The sequence below is a fragment of the Urocitellus parryii genome, chromosome X (genome assembly GCF_045843805.1).
Source record: "Urocitellus parryii isolate mUroPar1 chromosome X, mUroPar1.hap1, whole genome shotgun sequence".
In the NCBI taxonomy this organism is placed as follows: Eukaryota; Metazoa; Chordata; class Mammalia; order Rodentia; family Sciuridae; genus Urocitellus; species Urocitellus parryii.
The window spans coordinates 2,899,771-2,919,628 of NC_135547.1; the positions used below are offsets into that span (position 1 = coordinate 2,899,771).

The 19,858-nt window shown below is 45.0% G+C and overlaps 1 protein-coding gene across 1 annotated transcript; it reads right to left on the bottom strand.

Moving 5' to 3' along the window:
* Nucleotides 1-2,135: 2,135 nt before the first annotated feature.
* Nucleotides 2,136-15,464, bottom strand: Gabrq (gamma-aminobutyric acid type A receptor subunit theta). The gene is made up of 9 exons (XM_026403533.2): nucleotides 15,316-15,464; nucleotides 13,317-13,405; nucleotides 8,857-8,924; nucleotides 7,382-7,602; nucleotides 6,355-6,437; nucleotides 5,694-5,831; nucleotides 5,210-5,362; nucleotides 3,851-4,107; nucleotides 2,136-2,897 (listed from the first exon to the last, which is right to left on the bottom strand). Exons 1-9 carry the CDS (start codon nucleotides 15,462-15,464, stop codon nucleotides 2,136-2,138), a joined length of 1,920 nt encoding a protein of 639 aa, XP_026259318.2.
* Between the last annotated feature and the right edge of the window lie 4,394 nt (nucleotides 15,465-19,858).

Below are 19,858 nucleotides of genomic sequence, written 5' to 3' on the forward strand. Positions count from 1 at the left end.
CTCACGGAGTATGAGGAGCAGGAGAGTTCAACTGCTCTCATTGCAGCACACTAGGGCAAGATATTCTCTTTAAGGTCTAATATATCTAGTATGTGGGTATTTACAACTGGCCTCTTTGTCCTTCCTCTGTGCTGTGAAGTCTTCCTATGCATTGCTGTGTCTTATTTTTTCCCACTGTTCTGACTTCCCTTTATGACTTTACCTCAATGAACTGCTTCCCCTCCACAGGGTTCGAATCCCCTCCAGGACACTGAATCCAAGTCAAGCAACCAATGTTTAGGCTCCAGGAAGCTAGTGTTCCAATAACCATGTGAGGTCACCGCTCTCCCTTCAATCTGGATCTCTCTGTGTGGGATGTTCAAAAATAGGCATTCTTAGATATCCTGTGACTACTTTCTTTTCTCTAAACCATGCCCTTCTAGCACCAAGCAAAATGCTCAGCACTCAGCTTATCCCACAAATTGAGCACTACCTACCTCAAGGCACTATATTACCACTTCTTAGGACTACATGTGCTTCCCCTGGGCCTTCAATCCAGAACACAGCACAGATGCAGGGAAAGAGGAGTAAGGAATGGATGGGAACCAGGAGAACCTGCTCTCTGGAACAGGGGGATTAGAAAGAAACAGTTAACCAGCTCATCCAATGTGGGAACAGGCCATGGGAGTTCTGGTGGTTCTAGAAAAGCCACTAACAAGAAATGCATACCCTTTCAAGCATACATTCTTTCCTGCCCATTCAAATCAAATAAACATAAGTAAGCAGTCACACACAAAGAAATGCCTACACAGAAGCAGTTAAAAGGGGGTGGGTGGGTGGAGGGGTAAGGGGCTGCAGGAGAGGCTGCCTAGAGAGCAAGAGGGGACAGGGATTGAGTGCTTGGCAAAGCTCACTCTCTCATGTCCTTCATCAAGGTGGTGCTGCTTGGCAAGTTCACACACAGGCTAGGTGGGAAGGCCCACACTCTCCATCTGCTGGGTTCTCTCTTATTGGCTGTCAGTAGCCTCTTCCTGCTGAGGTGCTTCAGTACTGTAGAACGTGGTTGGCAGTCTGATAGATAAGCAGACTCTGCTGGAGGACCCCCTTTAGCAAGGGGGAGGGAAAGAAAAGGTACTCTTCAGTTCAGAGTAGCGTAAAGTTGAAGAGCTAGTGTCCTCAAGCATGGCACATAAGCTCCACGTTTTTCTTGGAACACCGGGGACAAGGTGCTTGACTTTGTCTTGCTCACAGGGCTCCTGTGAGGGTCCAACAGCGTGAAGGGTCAGTGAGCTTGTTGACACTTACCATGCACTAAACAAATAGAAAGGATTAGTATAGAGATTCACAATAGTTGTTCATCTGCTACTCGAGATCAGAGGTGAAATAGCCAGTCAGAACTTTCCAGTCCAGTGCTTATTCACCAAGCAATGGCCCAGTGACTAGTGTCCAACTAGTGTCCAACTCAGTGATTGATAGAAAGAAGTTATCAAGTTCCCATTGTCAAGCATTCTGAAGTAGAAATATAGGCAAAGGAAGTTCTAATCCCTCCAAAGGGGCCGGCTTAACCTGGGCATTCTCCAACCTGACATGACCCCCTGCCAGCTCCTCACTTACCCCCACCATACCCCTTTATACCTCTTCATTTTCTTCCCAACCCTGTGCCACAACATCAATTGAATCATGGGCAAAAGGCACTTCCAAATCCTCCCCAACTTTCTTACAGCCAGTTGCCTGCAGTTTCAAGCTGTGGCTAGCTCTTCCCCTGCACACCTCGGCCCAACTCAGCTTCACTTTCTCCCAAAGTCCTAAGCAGAGGGTGAGCAAGGTCCATGACCCCCAGGAGGAAAAACAAAGAAGAAAAAAGGAAATGAAAAAGAAAAATCAACACCTAATGGGGACAGAAAAGCCATCAGAAATGTTTGTGGGTAGCACTCAGATCCTTCCTTTCTTTTCCAACTCCTCCTCCTTTCCTTCTCGCCAGAATGGGTTCTTTCCATCTACTTGCCACCTCACAATGATAAAGAGAAGTTTTCAACTGATTAGACTGCAGAATAACCACCAAATCAAATGAATAAAGGAAAAAGGGAAAAACAAAATCAAAACAAAACTGTGAAGGGAGCACAGCATAGTGGCTCTGCTGCTTGGGGCCCTGGAAACTAGTAGATATGGTACAGCCAGTAAACTACGTTGAACAGGCCAAAGGAAAGAGGGAAGAGGAATCGGGACCACTTGTCAATCTTGGGGACACGGCTAGGGCTAAAGACGTAGAAAGAGAACCCTTCATTGAAAGAGCACCCAGGGCTTGGTGGGCAACTATCCTCAGACTCTGAGCTACTATCATTCTCTTGGTCACCGGCCATGAGCTCCTCATCATCAAGGCTCCAGATACTGTGAGTATCACTCCTGCGTTGGTCTTCCAGGTCAAGGCTTCGGTTCTCGACATTGATGTCATCATGGAAGCTCTGGATCTCATCAAGGTCCCAGCCTCCTTCTAGCACACAGCTCTGGCCACGGTACATCATGCGTTTCCTGCTGCGGCCATGGCCATGGTTCTCATCCAAACTCAGGTCATCTTCGGAGTCTTCATCGTCATAGGACTTAGCATGGTCAAGGGCCTCAGCACGGTTACGGATTTCAGTAGGAGTAATAGTGTCATCACTGTGGAAGCCATTAAAGTGGACACCATAGCCATGAAGAGCCTGCTGGGAGGTGGAGGGGAGATCACTCAGGCTTTCTCCAGTGGCCAACTGGGCTTGGCCTGAGAGGGAAGACAGTGGACTGAGGCTTTCCGGGATGGCCAGCTGGGCCCGCTCTGAGGTGGATGCCAAAGAGCCGAGGCTTTCTGGGCTCGCCAGGGGGGCCTGTGCTGGGCTGGTGGGAAGAGAGCCGAATCCATCTTCCACGTTAATCAGGCCATCCTTTGAGGAGATAATGGATAGGCTCATCAGTTTCATGTCACTCATGTCACCTAGGTGGATATGTACTAGGGGAGGGAAAAGGGAAGGGGCTTTCCTCATCAGCACTTGTAATGTTACTGTGGATAGAGCCATCTCCTCTTGGGGTCTCTGGAGCTCAAGGGGCTGAGGAACAGGACCAAGAGGTTGTTAGCATGCAAGGGAAGGTCATGGTGGTGACTGAACCGCTGTCTCCCTGGGGCAGGTAGTCCCTCAGGAGTGCTGTGTGCTGGATGGTGGCCACTCAAGCAGACAGGACTGGGCCCCCCTGTGAAGGAGGGAAGTTGATGGACATTGATATACAGCCCAAAGCAAAAGCCTCAGCATGGCCTTGGGAGTCTGAAGTGTCAAGGAAGGTGGGGTAGGCAGGCCAGCCTTTCTGGTGTCTGTCTTCCTTTCAGCCTGACTGTGTTCACCTTCCATCTGGCTTCATCACCTGCCCCAGAAACACGCAAAGTGGACCAAATTTAGCCCAAAGACCTGGAGAAATCTAGCTCTGCCACTTCTTGCCTTGTGCTGTTGGAAAATGATCATCTATAAAGGAGTGATGATAAGGGGCTGGGGATGTGGCTCAAGCGGTAGCGCGCTCGCCTGGTATGCGTGCGACCTGGGTTCGATCCTCAGCACCACATACCAACAAAGATGTTGTGTCCGCCGAGAACTGAAAAATAAATATTAAAAAAAATTCTCTCTCTCTCTCTCCTCTCACTCTCTCTTTAAAAAAAAAAAAAGGAGTGATGATAATTAGTTCTACTTTGTTTTGTGTGGTGGCTGTGTGCTGTATATATGTGTTGTACATGTGCATTGTACCTGTGTGCATAATGATAAAAAGAACTAAGAAACAAGGAATGGTCAAGTACTAAGCCTGGGATCAAGAGGTGCTCAGGGAAAGCTGATTGTCAATCAAAAAGTCAAACCTGCACATTTCCCACCACTACTTCCTGGTAGTGGTAGCGGGCAAGGACTCTTCTGGGTCTCCTGTATCGCCTACGGTGGCGCCGAGGTCCTTGGCTGAAGAAAAGGTAGTTGATGTAGACATACTCCATCAAGGACAGGAACACGAAGAACAAGCACACAAGGATGTAGATGTCAATGGCCTTGATATAGGAAATGTGGGGGAGTCTATCCCGCATATGTGAGTCGATGGTGGTCAGGACAAGGATTGAAGTCAGGCCTATAAACAACACAGCACAGGTTTAGTCTCCTTTGAAGTTCTTGGCAAGCTATTGCACCTATATCCCATAGGATGGGAGCAAACACTATGTTTGGGGTAGTGTCTTTACCCATGTGCCCTGCTTGTTTCTTCTCCCCCATTTTTAAACTCAGCATATGCTTCACTGTGATTTATAACTCTGCCTCCACCTTGCCTTATTTGCCTTCCAGTACTCAGGACTTCCTGTAGTATTTGGAGAAGTTTTGTGAAACCTAAAACATTATACACATATAAAGGTTTAGCCCAGAATGTGCTTCTAAAGAAAGAGGCTATCCAAAAGATGGTGAAGACAAACCAGGGAGCTAATCTCCTTATTCAAAATGTTTTCATGGCTCCCCATGCTGCAACATGAACCTCAAAATCTTCCCGAGTATTTCCAGGCTCTCCTGCTTTCCTCATCTTTCCAGGTTCTGTCCCAGGCATCTTGCAGTTTAATCTACTTTTAAGGTTCATCTGCCTTTAACCAGTCATTTACTTTTTGGGGACTGTCAAATCTTAAATCTGTGCCTTAAAGCCTACTTCAGATGAGATTGGGTGCGTTCAGGGTGGTATGGCCATAGACTTAAAACCTACTTCAAAAAACTCTTTTGTGGTATAGTTAATTTCAGCCAGCAAAACCTGGGTCACTTCCTTTTCTGGACTCTGAGAGCTTGTATCTCCACATTCCACTAGAGACTTGTCAAGGGCATTCCTCTAGAAGCCCTCTGCTGCAGAGTAGAATGTTTTGATATATTGCTTAATCAAATGTTTATTATACATGTCTTATCTAAATGTATTACTTGTCTACCTTTTCCTGATTTAACAAATGTAGCCACATATTCAATAAATAATGAATCCTGGTACTTTGAGCCTAACATGCCAAGACAATCTCTGATGTTTTTTTCATCCATGTTTCCAATGTCAGTCTGTCCATTGAGGACTGGATGAGCACCTCTATAACACATATTAGAAAAATTCCTGTTTCCTTCTCTACACAGCATACACATGGTTCCCTTCCTTACCCTTTTTTTTTTTCCTGAGAAAGATGACTCAAATTTCTCCTTGGGATGGAGACAGGACTTACCAATTGTCACCCTGGCTGCAGAGGAATCATAGTTCATCCAAAATGATATCCAAGAGAGGATGGTGGTGAGGACAGTGGGCCAATAAACCTGTACAAGGTAGGTGCTGAATTCCCTCTGAACCTGGAACTTTAGGATCAGGCGCATGTAGGAACCTGGAAGGAGACACCCTGGTAATCAGACCCATGTGACATAGAAATTGCTCTCCCTCCTTTCTTCCTTACTTCCTTGATCCATGTTGGCTGAAGTTTGGGAATGGAAGAGATAGGCTGCAAACATGGAGGCTGAACAGCCCTGAAGGGAGCACAAATCCTTTTCATATGCAGAGGTAAGCCATGGGGACTTCATCAAGGCAGGTTGGAATGTGTCAACAATGAGGGAAACAGAAAGGAGGCAACATATAGCATAGGTGTCAAAGGCAGAAGTCCCCAGGATTTTATAGGGGTGTGAAGGGCCCAAAAAAGAGAGAAGGAAGGGCAGACCCACCTGTATAGAAGTACACCTCCTTGCTAGTAATCGTCCTTCCCAAGAAAGAAAACTGAGGGATATGCAGCTCCTCAGTCATGTGGATGGCATTCTCATTGTCTTCCCAGGATAAGACAACATCTTCAACCGTGTAGCCATCTGGGGAACGGAGAGAAACGTAATCTCAGAAAATACGCACAGGCAGATTTCATGCCAGAGCAGTCTGTGAAAACCAGAGTGTGTGTAAAATTTGCAATCTTGGGGGATTGTTTATGGTTTGCTCAGTTTGTGCATGGGTGAAAAAGTCTGAACACTTAGAAAAAGAACTTTCACTTTGGAGTTTCTTTGCCAGGAAGGAAAAGTATAGCAAAAAGATGGTATGAGCTCGTACCCCCAGACTTCAACATAATTCCCCAATAGAACTAAATAAACTCTAAAGGTCACCTGTTCCCAGATGCCATATATATACAGCTACGTATCAATTATCTAACTAGTATCTTTTTCTCTTTCCTTCTTTTTTCCTTCCTTCCATCATTTATCTGTTGATCATCTACATATTTAGGAGAGAGAAGGGGAGGAGGGAGTTAAGGATACATGTTATCCCTCTCACTGTCAATTCTGCCTGTGGTTTCCTGACTACCACAGGTCAGGGGGAAGAAAAGTGTCCAGGAGAAATACATACAGCTCTCCACCTCCAGCTTGCAGGCCTGCTTGTCTAGAGGGTATTTGTGTAGATCCAGGGAACAGGCTGCTGTGGTGGTGAGTCTGCCAAGGAAAACAAGAAGGAAAGAAAAAGTGAGTCAAGCCCCAGCAAGCAACCATTCCTGAGGACACTGCAGGAGTTACCCAAGGATTGACCTATGTGTAGGAGAGAGAGAGAGAGAGAGAGAGAGAGAGAGAGAGAGAGAGAGAGAGAGAGAAAAAAAAAATGAGAATGAATTGGAGTGTGACAAAGACTGAGAGATCCGCAGCACTGCAACAAAGAACAGATGTCAGAAAATCGTAGGATGCCAGAATGGGAAGGGCCCTTGAGACAAAGGAAAGTATGCTTGCTAAAGAAGCAGTGAGGCTGTTTCGAGAAAACTGTGTGCTGTATAGATGCTTCCAAGGCTGTGTACCTGCTGTGGAGGACAGGTATGTAGTGTGCATTATGGATATGAGCAGCAACCCAAGCCCTCTTCTATGCACACCCATGCACATGCCAGAGGTGTGGACCCATGTGGTACTAGGAACTAGCAAAATGCCAGGGGGTACAAAATGGATAGTTGAGACTAAAAGATCAGTGGAGGCCCCGCCAAGGAAGTGCTGATAATAAATAAAGTGGGCAAGAGTTTTCAGTTGCTGTGTGGTGCATCCATGAGAAGAATCTGAGCAGGGGCCTTGGAAGAGCCAGGGAAGTGACAGTGGGAAAGAAGATAATGACAGAAACTCTCTACTACCTCAGCTGGGAGGCTCCATCCTACCCCTTGTCCTGCCCCTCCCCTCTGCTAATCCAGTCTAGTCGCTGTCAATCCTTGAAGCAATTACCATTTTGTGTACAGGGCAGCCAAGGCTCTCTGTAGGAAACTTTGAAAGTGGGGGAGAGGCAGTGCCAGGCAGATTTGAAAAGCAAGGAGCTCCTGTGTGTGTCCTTTAGAATGTATTTGTGGGATAAACATCAGGAAGAAGGGAGCCTGCTGCAACTTACCTAGGCCCCTGCGGGGACTCACCTGATGCCATACTGCACTGTTCCATCAGGGTGAAGCTGAAATACACGATTTTCCACAGTTACATCATGCACAAAAGCATCCTTGCTATTCACAAAGTAGCAGTCAGGGACCCACAACTTTTCATGCATCTGATAGTCCAGAGTCAAGTTCAGGTTGGTCTCATAGTATGCTAAGCGAGAATCCTTCCAGGTCTGATGAAAAATCATTGTGATTGTGTAGTCCTGGGGAAAGAAAAGTACATCCCAGTTGAGAACAAGGTTGCCCAGCTCTCTATGCTCTGTGTGCACACACACACATGTGTATGCAAGTGTATGAAACATGATGAACATAGATGAGAACACAAAACATATGCATATTTAAGAAAAGAATAATAAAACAAAGCTTCTGGAATTAAAATCCAGTTTAAAAAACAGAACATTACCAATAACTTTCAAGCTATAATGTGTCCCTTTAGGAAAAACATTTTCCACAGCCCCCAGGAGTAACCATTAATTTAGATTTTGTGCAAAATTTCTTGCTTTGGCTTAGAATTTTATTGTTTATATATGTATTCCTAGAAAACATAATGCTTAGCTGGACCCAATTTTTGTATTTTACCCAAATAGAGTCATGCTGTGTGTTATTTGTAATTTATTTATTTCCCTCAGTACTTCATTTGTGAGATCTGTTTAGGTTGATGTGTGTAATTATAATTTGCTCACTTGCTCTCCTGAATAATATTCCCATATGTGAATATACCAACCATATAACTATGCAAAAGCACCAAACACACCAATGATGTACTCACCAGATTAGCAACAATGCCACTGTCAGCAGCATTAGAAACCACTGTGGTTTCATTGTACACTTTACTAACACTGTTGAGTGTCTTTTCATGGTTATTAGATATTTAGTTTTCTTTAAAAAAGTGAAATTCCTGCTCACACTTTCTAATCATTTATTTTTTTTATTTTTTAATTTATTCTTTTCAGATACACATGGCAGTTATATTGGTTTAAAAATGTTCTTATTAATTCACAGGAATTATGTGTATTTTGGATATCAGTGCTTGGTGTTATAAATATAGTCTATACTGACTTACCCTTTGACACTTGTTATAGTTGTTCTGTTTTGCAAAACCAAAGTTCCAGGGGTTTTGGCTAGAGAGAATTTTACTAATAATTGAATGACCGCTATTTATGCTTACTATGTGTGCTTTTAAAATAAATCTTTATCCCAAGACACAAAGATAGTGTGTCCTATATGATCTCTTAAAAGCTTCATAAGCCTTTTCTTTTGTGTCTATAATCCATTTGGAACTGAATTTTTGAATATGATATGATAGAAGAGTTCAATTGATTCATGTTTTATTCCAAGGGGCTGCAGTTTCCCAAACCTACCTTGAGTTCTGTCACGGGTCAGAACAACCACAGTTGGCTTAAAAGTCCCTGCTCCTTGTCCCTGTCCCCAATGCAGTGGCTGGAATTGACACTTACCATATTTGTTTCTGAGATCTGTTCGATGCTGGAGACATAGATAGATATTTTCACAGGCACAGGGGCACCTACAGTACATGAAGACACTATTACATGAAGGTTGGGATAAATGTGAAGACCATAGATTCAGGAGCCAGACTACCCAGGTTTGAATCTACTTTGATGCTTGTTAGCTGTGTGCCCTTGAGTAAGTCACTTAGCCTCTCTAAGTCTTAGTTTCCTCAAGGGTAAAATAGGGGCAATGATAGCAATAATCTCATAGTTAATGCAGGTCAAGCACTAAGAGCAAAGCCTGGTCCATGATAATCTGGAAGGAAGCGGTCAGAGAAATGAAATATTCATTTTCTATTAAAAATTGAAAATCAATAATCACAAAAATAAGAGCCAGCATTCCTGGATAGGTGTGAGTATAATTGAATTTGTGAGTATATTTGTGTGCAGGTATGTGTCAGTGTGTGAGCATGTCTGCATGAGTGAATGTGTGAGCATGTTTCTGTGCTTCAGTGGATTGTGTAGGAGTTTTACTTATACAACATGTAAGTGTATAAACATGTTGGTTTGTGGGAGGAAATATAGGACTGTGAGCATATTTGTATGTGAGTGAGTGTGTGGACATGTGTATGTTTGCATTTTTATGGAAGGGAATAAGTGAGCATGTCTGTGTGTATGTGTTTGTGTGGTGGTGTGAGTGTGTTTGTCGGCTAGTGAATGTGTAAGCATGTGCATGTATCTGAGCATATGTGTGGTGTAGAGAAGAGGGTTAAGTGCCTCTATGAGTCTACTTATCTGTTAGTGGCTTTTTAAGAATCTCTGTGTGTAAGTGAATGCGTGAACATGTTTATGTGTGTGAACTGATTGTGTTGATATGAATGCATGTAAGCCTGTTGGTGTGCTGTATGATGTGTTCATGTGAATGGCTGAATATGGTAACATGCTCATGTGAGTGAATGGAAGAGCCTGTGTGTAACTATCTTAACATGCATGCCAGCATGTCCATTTGTGCATGTGCATGTGTATATGTGGGCATGTAAGTATGTGTGTGTGTGTGTTCATGTGAGTACATCTGAGTATGGTCCTGGATGTGGGTGTATTTGTGAGTGTGTGAACATGTCTATGTGTGTGGGAGTGTTTGTGTGTGAGAATGTTAATGCATTTGAATAGATTTGCTAGTGTGTTTAGGTATGTGGGAGTGCTTGTGAGTGAATTGTGATTGTGTTCATGTGTGTAAATTTTTAAGTGTATTCTTACAACTGAGCATATTTGTAAGTTAGCAAATGTGTATATTTGCACATTTCATTGAATTTTGAATATTCTGTATATGTGTATAGGTGTTATTCTTCATTAATATGTGTGAGTAAATATGCATATGTTTGAATGTGTAAGCATGTGCGTGTGTTAGTTTGTGCCTGGGTATGATTGAATTTATATGTCTGTGCATGCAGGCATGTTTATGTCTGATTGTACATATGAACACATTTCTATGTATTAGTGTGCATATTCATGTGTGTGAATTTGTGTGATCATGTTTGTATATGAATAAATATGTATTTTCATGTGTGTATGTATGCATGCATGGGCATATTTGTGTGTTAAGATATAATTGAGTGTATGCTCCTCCTTCTGTGAGTGTTTCTATGTGTGTGAGTGAATTCATGACTGTTCATGTTACTGTGTGTGTATGGATTACTGTGTGTGTTAATGTGCAAGTGAGACTTTGTGAATTAGTATCAGTTTTTGTCTTCCTCCTTGGTTTGTTTTCAGGTTTAGATGTTAGCATAGTCCACTGTAAGGAGTCAAATATGATCATGGATATAAAAATATGTAGTAAACTGTCAGGCACTGTGGACAGATACATTTTTATTATACCCTAATCGGCTCAAAGCTGTCTACACCAGCCCTATAGCAAAGCCATTATTCTCTGTGTATGACATCACACTGCTGCTAGGGAAACACGCATGATGCTTGCAATTTAGCCTGCTGCTTTCACTGCAGGCTGACTGCCCAGAAGCTGAGCTGCAAAGAGGGAAATGTGTTATTCCAAGCCTGATGCTTCAAAGAGCAAAGTGCTACTGGGAATAAGCGTATGAATGGCAGCTGAGAAGTAAATGGGCTTCTGTGTTAGGGCACAGCCCAGACTCCAGCATTCAGGTCTATTGTGAACAAGCCCTAGGAAAGTGCTGTGTAGTGACATGGGTTTCTAGAAACACAGTTATTGATTGCTGCCTTTCAGGCCCTCTGCGTGCCTTCAGAGGTCAGAAGCTGTGTTAGGCAGGCTCCATTCTCCAGTGTCAGATTTTCTCTAGACAGTTCCATACGACTCGGGCAATTCCTTCCCTTGTGGTAGAATGCTGCAGACCTAAAGGGCTAGGGCAGAAACCTGCTCAAAGGCTCCAGCTGAAGGGGCAAGTTCACACTCCCTTCACCACACCATGATCTGTAGTACATGGATGCAAACAAGAGGAAGGGGACATTTTTCTGATTTATCCATAGTGGGCCATCTTATGTGCTAGGATAATAAGGAGGAATGAGAAACATCCCAATAAGGAGTCTCAATGCCATCTCTAGGGTAATGACCTCAACCTTAAACCCTGTTAGTGTCCTCCCCCTCTTTATTTTCCTCTTCTTCCTCTTCTCACTACTTCCCCAAAAGAAAGGCCCCTTTTTGACTTGGACCAAAATTAGGTGAGACCCTTGTGTGAGCACATGTGCACACATGTGTGTGAGCATGTGTTATGAGAGAGTGAGAGAGAGAGAGAGAGAGAGAGAGAGAGAGAGAGAATATGTGTGTGAGACCAAGCAGGAGCACATGTGAAGGGAGATTAAACTGTCACAGATATAGAGGGGAATTTGATTGTGTCTAGTGGGAGGCTGAATTGGGAGTGGGGGACCCCAAACCCTGAATGCCCTGGCCCAGCTAGCTTTCTCATCAACTTCCCCACCCCCACCAGGCCTGGATTATGTAGGCCCCCTTCTGTGTAAATGCTAGAAGGTTCCCAGTCATCCTTGCCCTCCTGCCATCATCTGCTGTTTTGCCAAGGATCTATCTTTTATCAGACACTCCAGGTCTGCATGCCCACAAAGCTTAATGTAATTCTTCTCTTTGAAAGAGGGTGGTAAGGGGCCTCAGATATAGTGGACCAAGCATGCCTGACAATCCCCGGAGATCAACTCCTGGTCCTGTTCCCTCCCCTTGGCCTTGGATGACTGCAGTGATGGTAACCTGGCCTGTGGACTCCAGTGGCTGTTGGTTAGCTTTTGCTGAGAAATGCGAGAATGATGCAAGGAGAAAAGGGAAGTAGCCACTCCGTGGTCACCCACCAGCACTTGGTGCAACTGATGCAAAGGCCAGTGCCATACATGGGGATGCTGGTTACGCTGTGGCACCTGGATTCCTAGGGGACCACACAGGAGGGGTGCTGCTATCCTGGGTGTATAACTTTAATGAAAGAGTGCGATTTCTCTTCTCCCCTCCCCACCCCAGCTGGGCATACTCACCTAGGATCCCTTGGTCAGTGCCTTCTGCCCTCAAGTTAGGGAAGGAACAAAGGAGAAGCACCAGCTGCAAAGCCTTAAGGGTGGTATTCAGAAACCCTCCATTCATATGCACAAACGTGGACCATTAGCAGTGTTAACCCTTTAGAGTAGGTATCTTACTGCAGGAAGTTGGGTGTTTTTTGTTCTTCTTTTTTCTTTGGCTTACTCTTTCTGTTTTTTATCTCTATTTCCTTTGAACTAGAAAGTGACTAACTCTGATTTGATATGCCCCGATTTGATAACCCCAATTTGATATGCTCTTTCTTTTGTCTTTCTTTGGTGTAGGGTTTCTGGGTGTCCCCTGGGCCAGATTATGATACTTCTGCTCTGGAGATCTGACAGTTTGCTAAAGAGTTTAGGTTTTATTTGTCAGTTAGATAAAGCCATCACAAGTTCTTGAGTGATCAGGATGGATTTTTAGACAGATCACACTGTGTGCAGTGTATCAAGTGAGTGGAACTTGGTGGGAACTTTCTTGGGGAAAAGTGACCCAGGTGGAATTGTCCCAGGCCTAGGTGGGCTAGGTAAACTAGAGGGAAAAGAGATGATGTGCCCAACTTTGTATTAGCAGAATGGATAGAATGGCCAGGGTACAAAGAATGTGCTCAAATAGATGAATGAGTCCCGCCCCCCCCATAAAGCAGAAAACTGTTGTCTCCCTCTAGCCACACCATTGTAAGGGGGTAGGGAGAGGGCAGAAGGCCTGCACATGAAGGCAGGGATGGGGATAAATTCCAGGACAAGAGCAGAAGGCCTGGGGTTGGGGGCCTGGGAGTGCTCCCTTTCAGGTGTCTCCAGGTTCAGGAAGCTGGGATTGGGGGGCAGAGGTGTAGAGATTGGGGTCAGTGTACAGGGTGGGGCTGGCTGGCCATGTCTCAGTCCTATCCCATGTAACACAAAAGCCTCTAGGGTTTAGAAGTGCTTACCTCCAAAATTTGGTCTCAATCGGACATCATAATTCGACAGCACCCTGTCCAAAATCTTATTAACCATAGCTTCATTTGCACAATTTTTGCTGAAACAGAGAAGTCATTAGTAAATGCTGGTTGACTTGTGGTAGCCTTGCCAGGGCCTTCCCTGCTCTTCTACATACGCAGACATGTCCAGTCATATGTGTATGCTCTCTCTCCCTCCCCTCCCTCCCTGCAGTGAGTCAGCCAGAAGCACAGCAGTGACGCAGACTCCTCTTTCCCCCTTCCCCTCCCCCTTTTCAGCTTTAATCTTGAGGGTGGGGCCGGAGGACTGGATCCCTGTTACTAGGCAAGACTAGAGTGTGGGGGAGGAGGGGATGCCAGAAGAGAGTGGGCAAGTGGGGGCCCTCAGAAAACTGCATTACTTCAACACCCTAAGGATCCCCACCTTGAGATTGGCCTGGATGCTGCTTTCCAGATTGGTGGGGGTCCTCCTTCCAGGGGTACCTGATTGTCCCAGGAAACATCATCTCCCACTCTTAGCCCCCCCTCCCCCCGCCCACCGAGCTCAGCCAGTGTTCTCTAGCTCAAAGTCATGTTTCTCCTATGTATACTGGACATTATTTTGGTCATGTTTATGTCAACCTTGTTTTTGTACACCTGTTTTTAAGACTTGGCATATGACATAAGATGCAGGCAGAGAACCTTGTTCATATAGCAGAGATTTATGACCCTTATTGAACCAAACAATTTCAGATCCTTGAGGTTCAGAACCATCCTCGAAAATATCTATTCTGGAAATAGGTATCTCTCACTAAGCATGTGCTTCCAGCTTGGAGGTGTTTTGGGTGAGCACACGTAAGTGGACCCCGCTTGGTTTTGCAGAGTCTCTGATATGCCCACCCATTCACCTAGACCTTCAGCAGGGCTCTTGTCCCCAAAAGGGTTTGCGAATGAGAACAGGCCTTGGGCATCACTGTGACTCTTTGACGCATTGCCCCTGCAAATCTGTGTGTGTGCGTGTGTGTGCATGTGTGTTCACTGGCGCAGTCTGGTATGTTGAGTTGAGGGCATTGCAGGGCTGTCTGCTGGAACCTTGCCCAGAACACCCCCACCCCTGACATCTGAAAATATGTTCATTTCTGGTTTTCCATTTAGAAATCATTCCTGATCTTCCTCGAGTACAAAATTCCATTTTGCAACATTCCAAAATGTACACATAAATTATTCTCAAATTAAAGCAATGCATTCCCGCCTGTTTCTGACCACACATTCTCCATGTGCCAACACTCAGGATCTGTGTCCACCATAAATGCACATTTCTGTGTGATCTTCATGTAAGGGCTGACTGATTAACATCTCTTCAGATACCCACAGACCCAAACAAACTTCAAATCAAACACACAGAAAAACCTCAATCTTCAAATATTTTCATAGGCCACAGGATTATACCATTACAAAACACTCATCAATGGCACTGTCTGGGCTTAGATGAGGGCGAATTAATAATTTTTATCTGCCGCATTGGAAAGAGCCCCTCACCCCTCAACACACACATGCACGCGCACACACCCGCGGCTCGTCGCTGGACTCAAACAGGTGTCTCTCCTCTCTGTTTTGTAAATTTCCCATAACCTCATACACCCTTAATTCCACAGGTGCCAAAGAACGTGACTGAATAAAGCTGCCTGGGTCTTTAGTCCTTGGGGATGGTTCATAAGACCCTGGGGTGAGGACGCCCCTCACCCCCCACCCCCCCACCCCATGCCTCGGGCTGCCATTTGGCACACCCGGGCGCAGTCAGGCTCCATGGTAACAGGTGGGCTCCATCTCAACTGGCTGTCCCTACCCCCACCCCATTCCCACCAGGGGTGGGCAGGGAAGGTGCGCATACTAGGCCTCAGCCAGCACCGGTCCCGAGTCCCACCCCCGTAGCCCGCTCCGTCCAAGAGGCCCGAGGCCGAGGCTGTCTGCCCTCTCCTGTCCCCGCGGTGCCCAGGCTGGCGTCACTCACCAGTTGAAGAGGTCCAGGACGACTTCGGGCATGGTGGAGGAGAACTCGAAATGGAATTTTGGGGTGGGACTGGGGTCATAGCTCTCTGCGAGCCAGGTTCTGATGAGCAGCAGGAGCGCAGCGGCTCGCAGCATGCCTCGGATGCCCATGGCTGCAGCGCTCTGGGGACCGGAGGGTGGGGGAAACTGCTGCGGACAGCTGGAGAAAGGGATGGGCCTGGGGCGGGGAGCAGGTCAGTATGGGGTGCAGCGGGGCGGGATCGCTAGATCCTCCGCAGAGTCCTCTCTAAGGAGAGAGCTCTAGGGCCCAGCGAGCAGGGAGCACGGGAGTCGGTCTGGAGCCCGGAGCCCGGAGCCCGGAGCCCAGGAGGAGCAGCCACCTAGCAGCTCTCCCAGACTCAGCGCTCCCAGGGAGCGCCTGACCGCTGCGAGGTGCGCTCCGTCTGCGGCCGCTCCAGGCTGCAACTGGGCACCCAGCGCAGCGCGGCTAGCTCCGCCCACTCGACGGCAGCACCGGCGGAGCCAATCAGGCAGGTGCCAGGAGCCGCACAAAAAGGCGCGCGCTCCTGCCTCCGCCCGCAGCCTGCGCGCGGCCAGGCCCCCCGCCCCTTCAGGCCTCTGCAGTCGTCCCCGGGCCAGCTCCAGACACAGACAGGGGCGGGGCCCGGCTAGGGGATCAGGAGGAGGGGCCTGCTGCTGGTGTGATGGGCCTGGGTCCACGCCTGGGCATCTGGTCCGTCAAAGGGCAAAACGTATGTTTCTCTGGGAAGGTCTTGTGCCCAAGAGTTTGTATTTTGTGGTGAAGGGAGAGTCACAATTTGTCTGCCATGGCTGTATCTGCATTGTGAAAGATCTGTACATCTTTGGGGATAAGGAGGGTTCCAGATTGCTGGTTATTCCTGGACCAATGAGTCTCCAGTAACCTGGATGCCTCTCCTTTGGGTGCATTGAACCGGATCAGCAAGGGGGGTCTTATGACAGGACTCTGGTTATAGCAGGCATGTTCCTTCTTCAGGATAGAAATTTGCCCCAGAACCTCAGGGGTTGTTTGAGAACTCAAATTTCCCAGAGTGCTCCTTATGTTAAGTTTAGGTTCTCAGGGAACTGGAAGAGTTCACCAACTGGGGTCTCCCTGAGACATGAGTCTGCCATAACCAGGGGATGCAAGGAAGGGGAAAAGAAGACACAAGATCAATGTTTAGGATGGAGACCAGACCACACCCACTTTCCTGCATTCTGCCCTGTCACATGGAAAAGCATGACATTTTTACTGGAGGATTCTTATTTCTACCACCTGAAAAACTGCCTGTGGAGCAGAAAGATCTCAGAGAATACAGAATGCCTTTACTCAATACCCTCTGTCCCTCCCATCTTGGGTCCATGACAAAACAAGTTCAAAAAGAAGACTCAAAAGATCCCATAGGCCAGGTAGGTAATCCACAGAGATCAGTCATGTCCACCTGCACTGCATCCCCCACATCACACCAATGAGAAGGGTTGCAATCAAATGGATTTCAAGTTCATTCTTGGTTACCTAGGAATATTTACACAGAAACAGTTCTTCCCTTCTACTATTCCTCAGTCTTCATGACGTGAGTTGAAATTGTGCCCAGCAAAGCCTCATTTTCGAGGTTCACCAAGGGTTTAACTCTTTACTTTCCCCTCTAAAAAACCTTTTAGAGTGAAACCTAGAAAAGTGTCTCATAGTTCTCTCCCTTCTTAAGAGCAGAACATTCTCACACCTTCCTTTCTGTTGTCCCTCTTCCCCTGCCATTTCATCAAATGCCTTTTTCCCCCCTGCATGGACACAGAAGAATAAAAAGGATGGCAGTATCCATATGTCACTGATGATTGCATATAAGAGGAAATCAATCAAGCCCACCCCTATTACTATTAGTCCTGCCCCCATTACCCATGGCTCTGGTCGTCCAGATGTCATTGTAGAGACAATCTTTGCTTTAAAAAAATGTAGGGGCATACCAGGTCACTTTGTTCAACCACCTGTATTGTAATATGGGGAAACTGATATCCAGAAAAAGAAAAGGGATTGGCCCAAATTCACATAGTGGCAAAGGCCCAAACTAGAAACATTGTTTCTGGAACCTTGCTTCCCCAACAGCATGTTTTCAATGAAGTCGGTTTCTACTGGAAATTCAGGCAACTACCAGCAGGTGGGAGTAGATTTGTTTGGATGTGGGATGTTCTCAGCACTAAGAAACCAATTCTGCAGGCAGTTAGTCTGGCTGGTTCCTAATTTGTTAGGGAAAAATAGGCTTGAAGCCCGAAGTTTTGTTCCTATGTGCCCTCGTGACTATGAAGATTGCCAAAAAGTTGTTGATGATGATGAAACTGAAATTCCACAGGGCCCTCCCCCATTTCTCTCTCCCTCGAGGTAATGCTTTCTTGAAATTTCTGATTCACCAGACAAACATAGCCCCAAATGCAACAAGAATATGAAAATGCTACTATCATTTGTACATGTTGAGCTTTTGTCTAGTTCATTTACAAGACTATCCATAAATACCTGGATTGAATGTGGGATCATGGTGTAAGGGAAAGAGCACTGACCTGGAAGTTAGTCCATCTGTGTTCAGACCCAACTCTGTCACACAACAGTGAAGGTTCTAGTTTGGCTGTAGTTTGGCAGTAAGAGAAGTGAGAGAAGCAAGACATGAGGGATTAGGCAGTATGTGGCCTGGAGAGCACCACACACTCAGTATACAATAAATACTTATCTCACGAAAAAAACAAGGCAAGACTTTTATTTTAGAAGCAAGATTTTAAAGGATTTGTGCAAAGGAATGTCACAATCAGAGGCATTTATTGAATCTGGAAGAAAGTGTTGTGAAATTTAGCTGTGGTTTTTTTTTTTTTTTTTTTTTTTTTTTGTGGAATCATAGGCAATTGGGACAAAACTCAAAACTAAAGGCTTGAGGTTTCCCTGCCATTTCCAGCTGGGGTCCTAACCACTACCTGTTTGACTATACAACAAGCTCTTGTGTGGCCTTGTTGTATAGTCTGAGGAACCCAAAGTCCTGGTCATGGATTAAAGTGTCCTTGGACAAACTGTATTCTCAAACATCGGAAAATATCCCAACAAGTGAAAAAATTCTCTGTAGGAAGGCTATATCATCTTGAGCCTAGAATAATTTGTAAAATGATTTTTCAATAATATGGCAGCATATGGGCAAAGATAATTCCACACATAAGAGAAAAAATACTTTGTATGACAGCCATTAGAAAAGAAGACAACAGGGGCTGGGGCTGTGGCTCAGCAGTAGGACGCTTGCCTCGCATGTGCAGGGTTCGATCCTTAGCACCAAATAAAAATAAATAAATAAAGTTATTGTGCATGACTACAAAAAAAATATAAAAAAAGAAAAGAAGACAACAAAACAAACCCACAATGACTTCAGATGTCATGATTGTGTGGCATAGACTACAAAAATATGATTTACTATGTTCCAAAACATAAAAACATAACTTAGAAAATATTTGCATGGAACAGAAAATAATAAAAAGTTATGTAGCAAAATTAAAAAAGAAATGAGAAGGTCTAAAACTAAACACTTTAACAAAGGAACTTGAACATTTAACGGTTGGGTTTAATGAAGGCTAAACACAACTAAAAAGAAAATTATTGAATTAAAAGATGCATTACAATAAATTATCCAGAGTTCTGCCTGGAGAAACAAATTGCATGCAAGAATTAAAAAGGGAGGATAACAGAGACACATTTAATTGACATTCCACGGGGAGTGGAGCAAAAAAACTGCAGATGATGATGGCTGAAATTTTGAATACACATTTCAAAACCCCCAAAATATATAGGATATATAAATTGAAATCTATTCCTGGGAACATCTTAGTGTAAGTGCAGAAAATTAGGGACAAGAATAGCATGCTGGTGGTCTAATCAGATATAATGAAATCCTGACTTAGGGCAATAACAGAAGAGGTTGAGAATAGGGGATGGAAATTAGATCCTGAATTTGGGAATGCTTTTACTCAATTTTCCACAAAAGATTATTTTATAAAGATACTATTCCATTTCACTACTAGTTGGTAAAATATATTTGTTAAAAGCATACTGGCTAGAGCAACCTCAACACGTAGGATCTCTTTCCAATTGTCATATCTGGAAGCCTATTCTATACATATGTGTTCCTCTTCTCATGGGCCACAGAGGTGAGTATTCTCCATGGGTATGAAATGCTAGTTGCAGCTGAGCTCAAAGGCTGGGTAAATGTGTTTATATATGGCTTTCTAAGATTAAGCAGAATAAAGGTCCAGAAAATGAACAATTCTCTGGCCATATGTACTCACTCATGGCACTTTCTAATGCTGGCCTGGAATAAAATTCCTGAATGATTACATATTTGCTAAAAAAGCAATAGGCTATTGTTTGAGAGAATAAGCTCCTTGCTTGTTATTAGAATTGTTTATGCAAAGACTGAAGGAATGGTCTCCTGTTGGAAGGAATTTTGTTCCATCTGGAAAGTTGCATCAAAATTTCTGTTTGGCTCAAAATCCTTTATGTAGTT

Excerpts from the sequence above, each read along its gene's own strand:
- Gabrq (XM_026403533.2), bottom strand. The coding sequence starts at position 15,464 with ATGGGCATCCGAGGCATGCTGCGAGCCGCTGCGCTCCTGCTGCTCATC. Across the intron at positions 4,108-5,209 it reads TGCAGCCAGGGTGACAATTG|GCCTGACTTCAATCCTTGTC; the intron begins GTAAGTCCTGTC and ends TGTTGTTTATAG. Across the intron at positions 2,898-3,850 it reads TAGTGGTGGGAAATGTGCAG|GATGGCCTGATTAACGTGGA; the intron begins GTTTGACTTTTT and ends ATCTCCTCAAAG.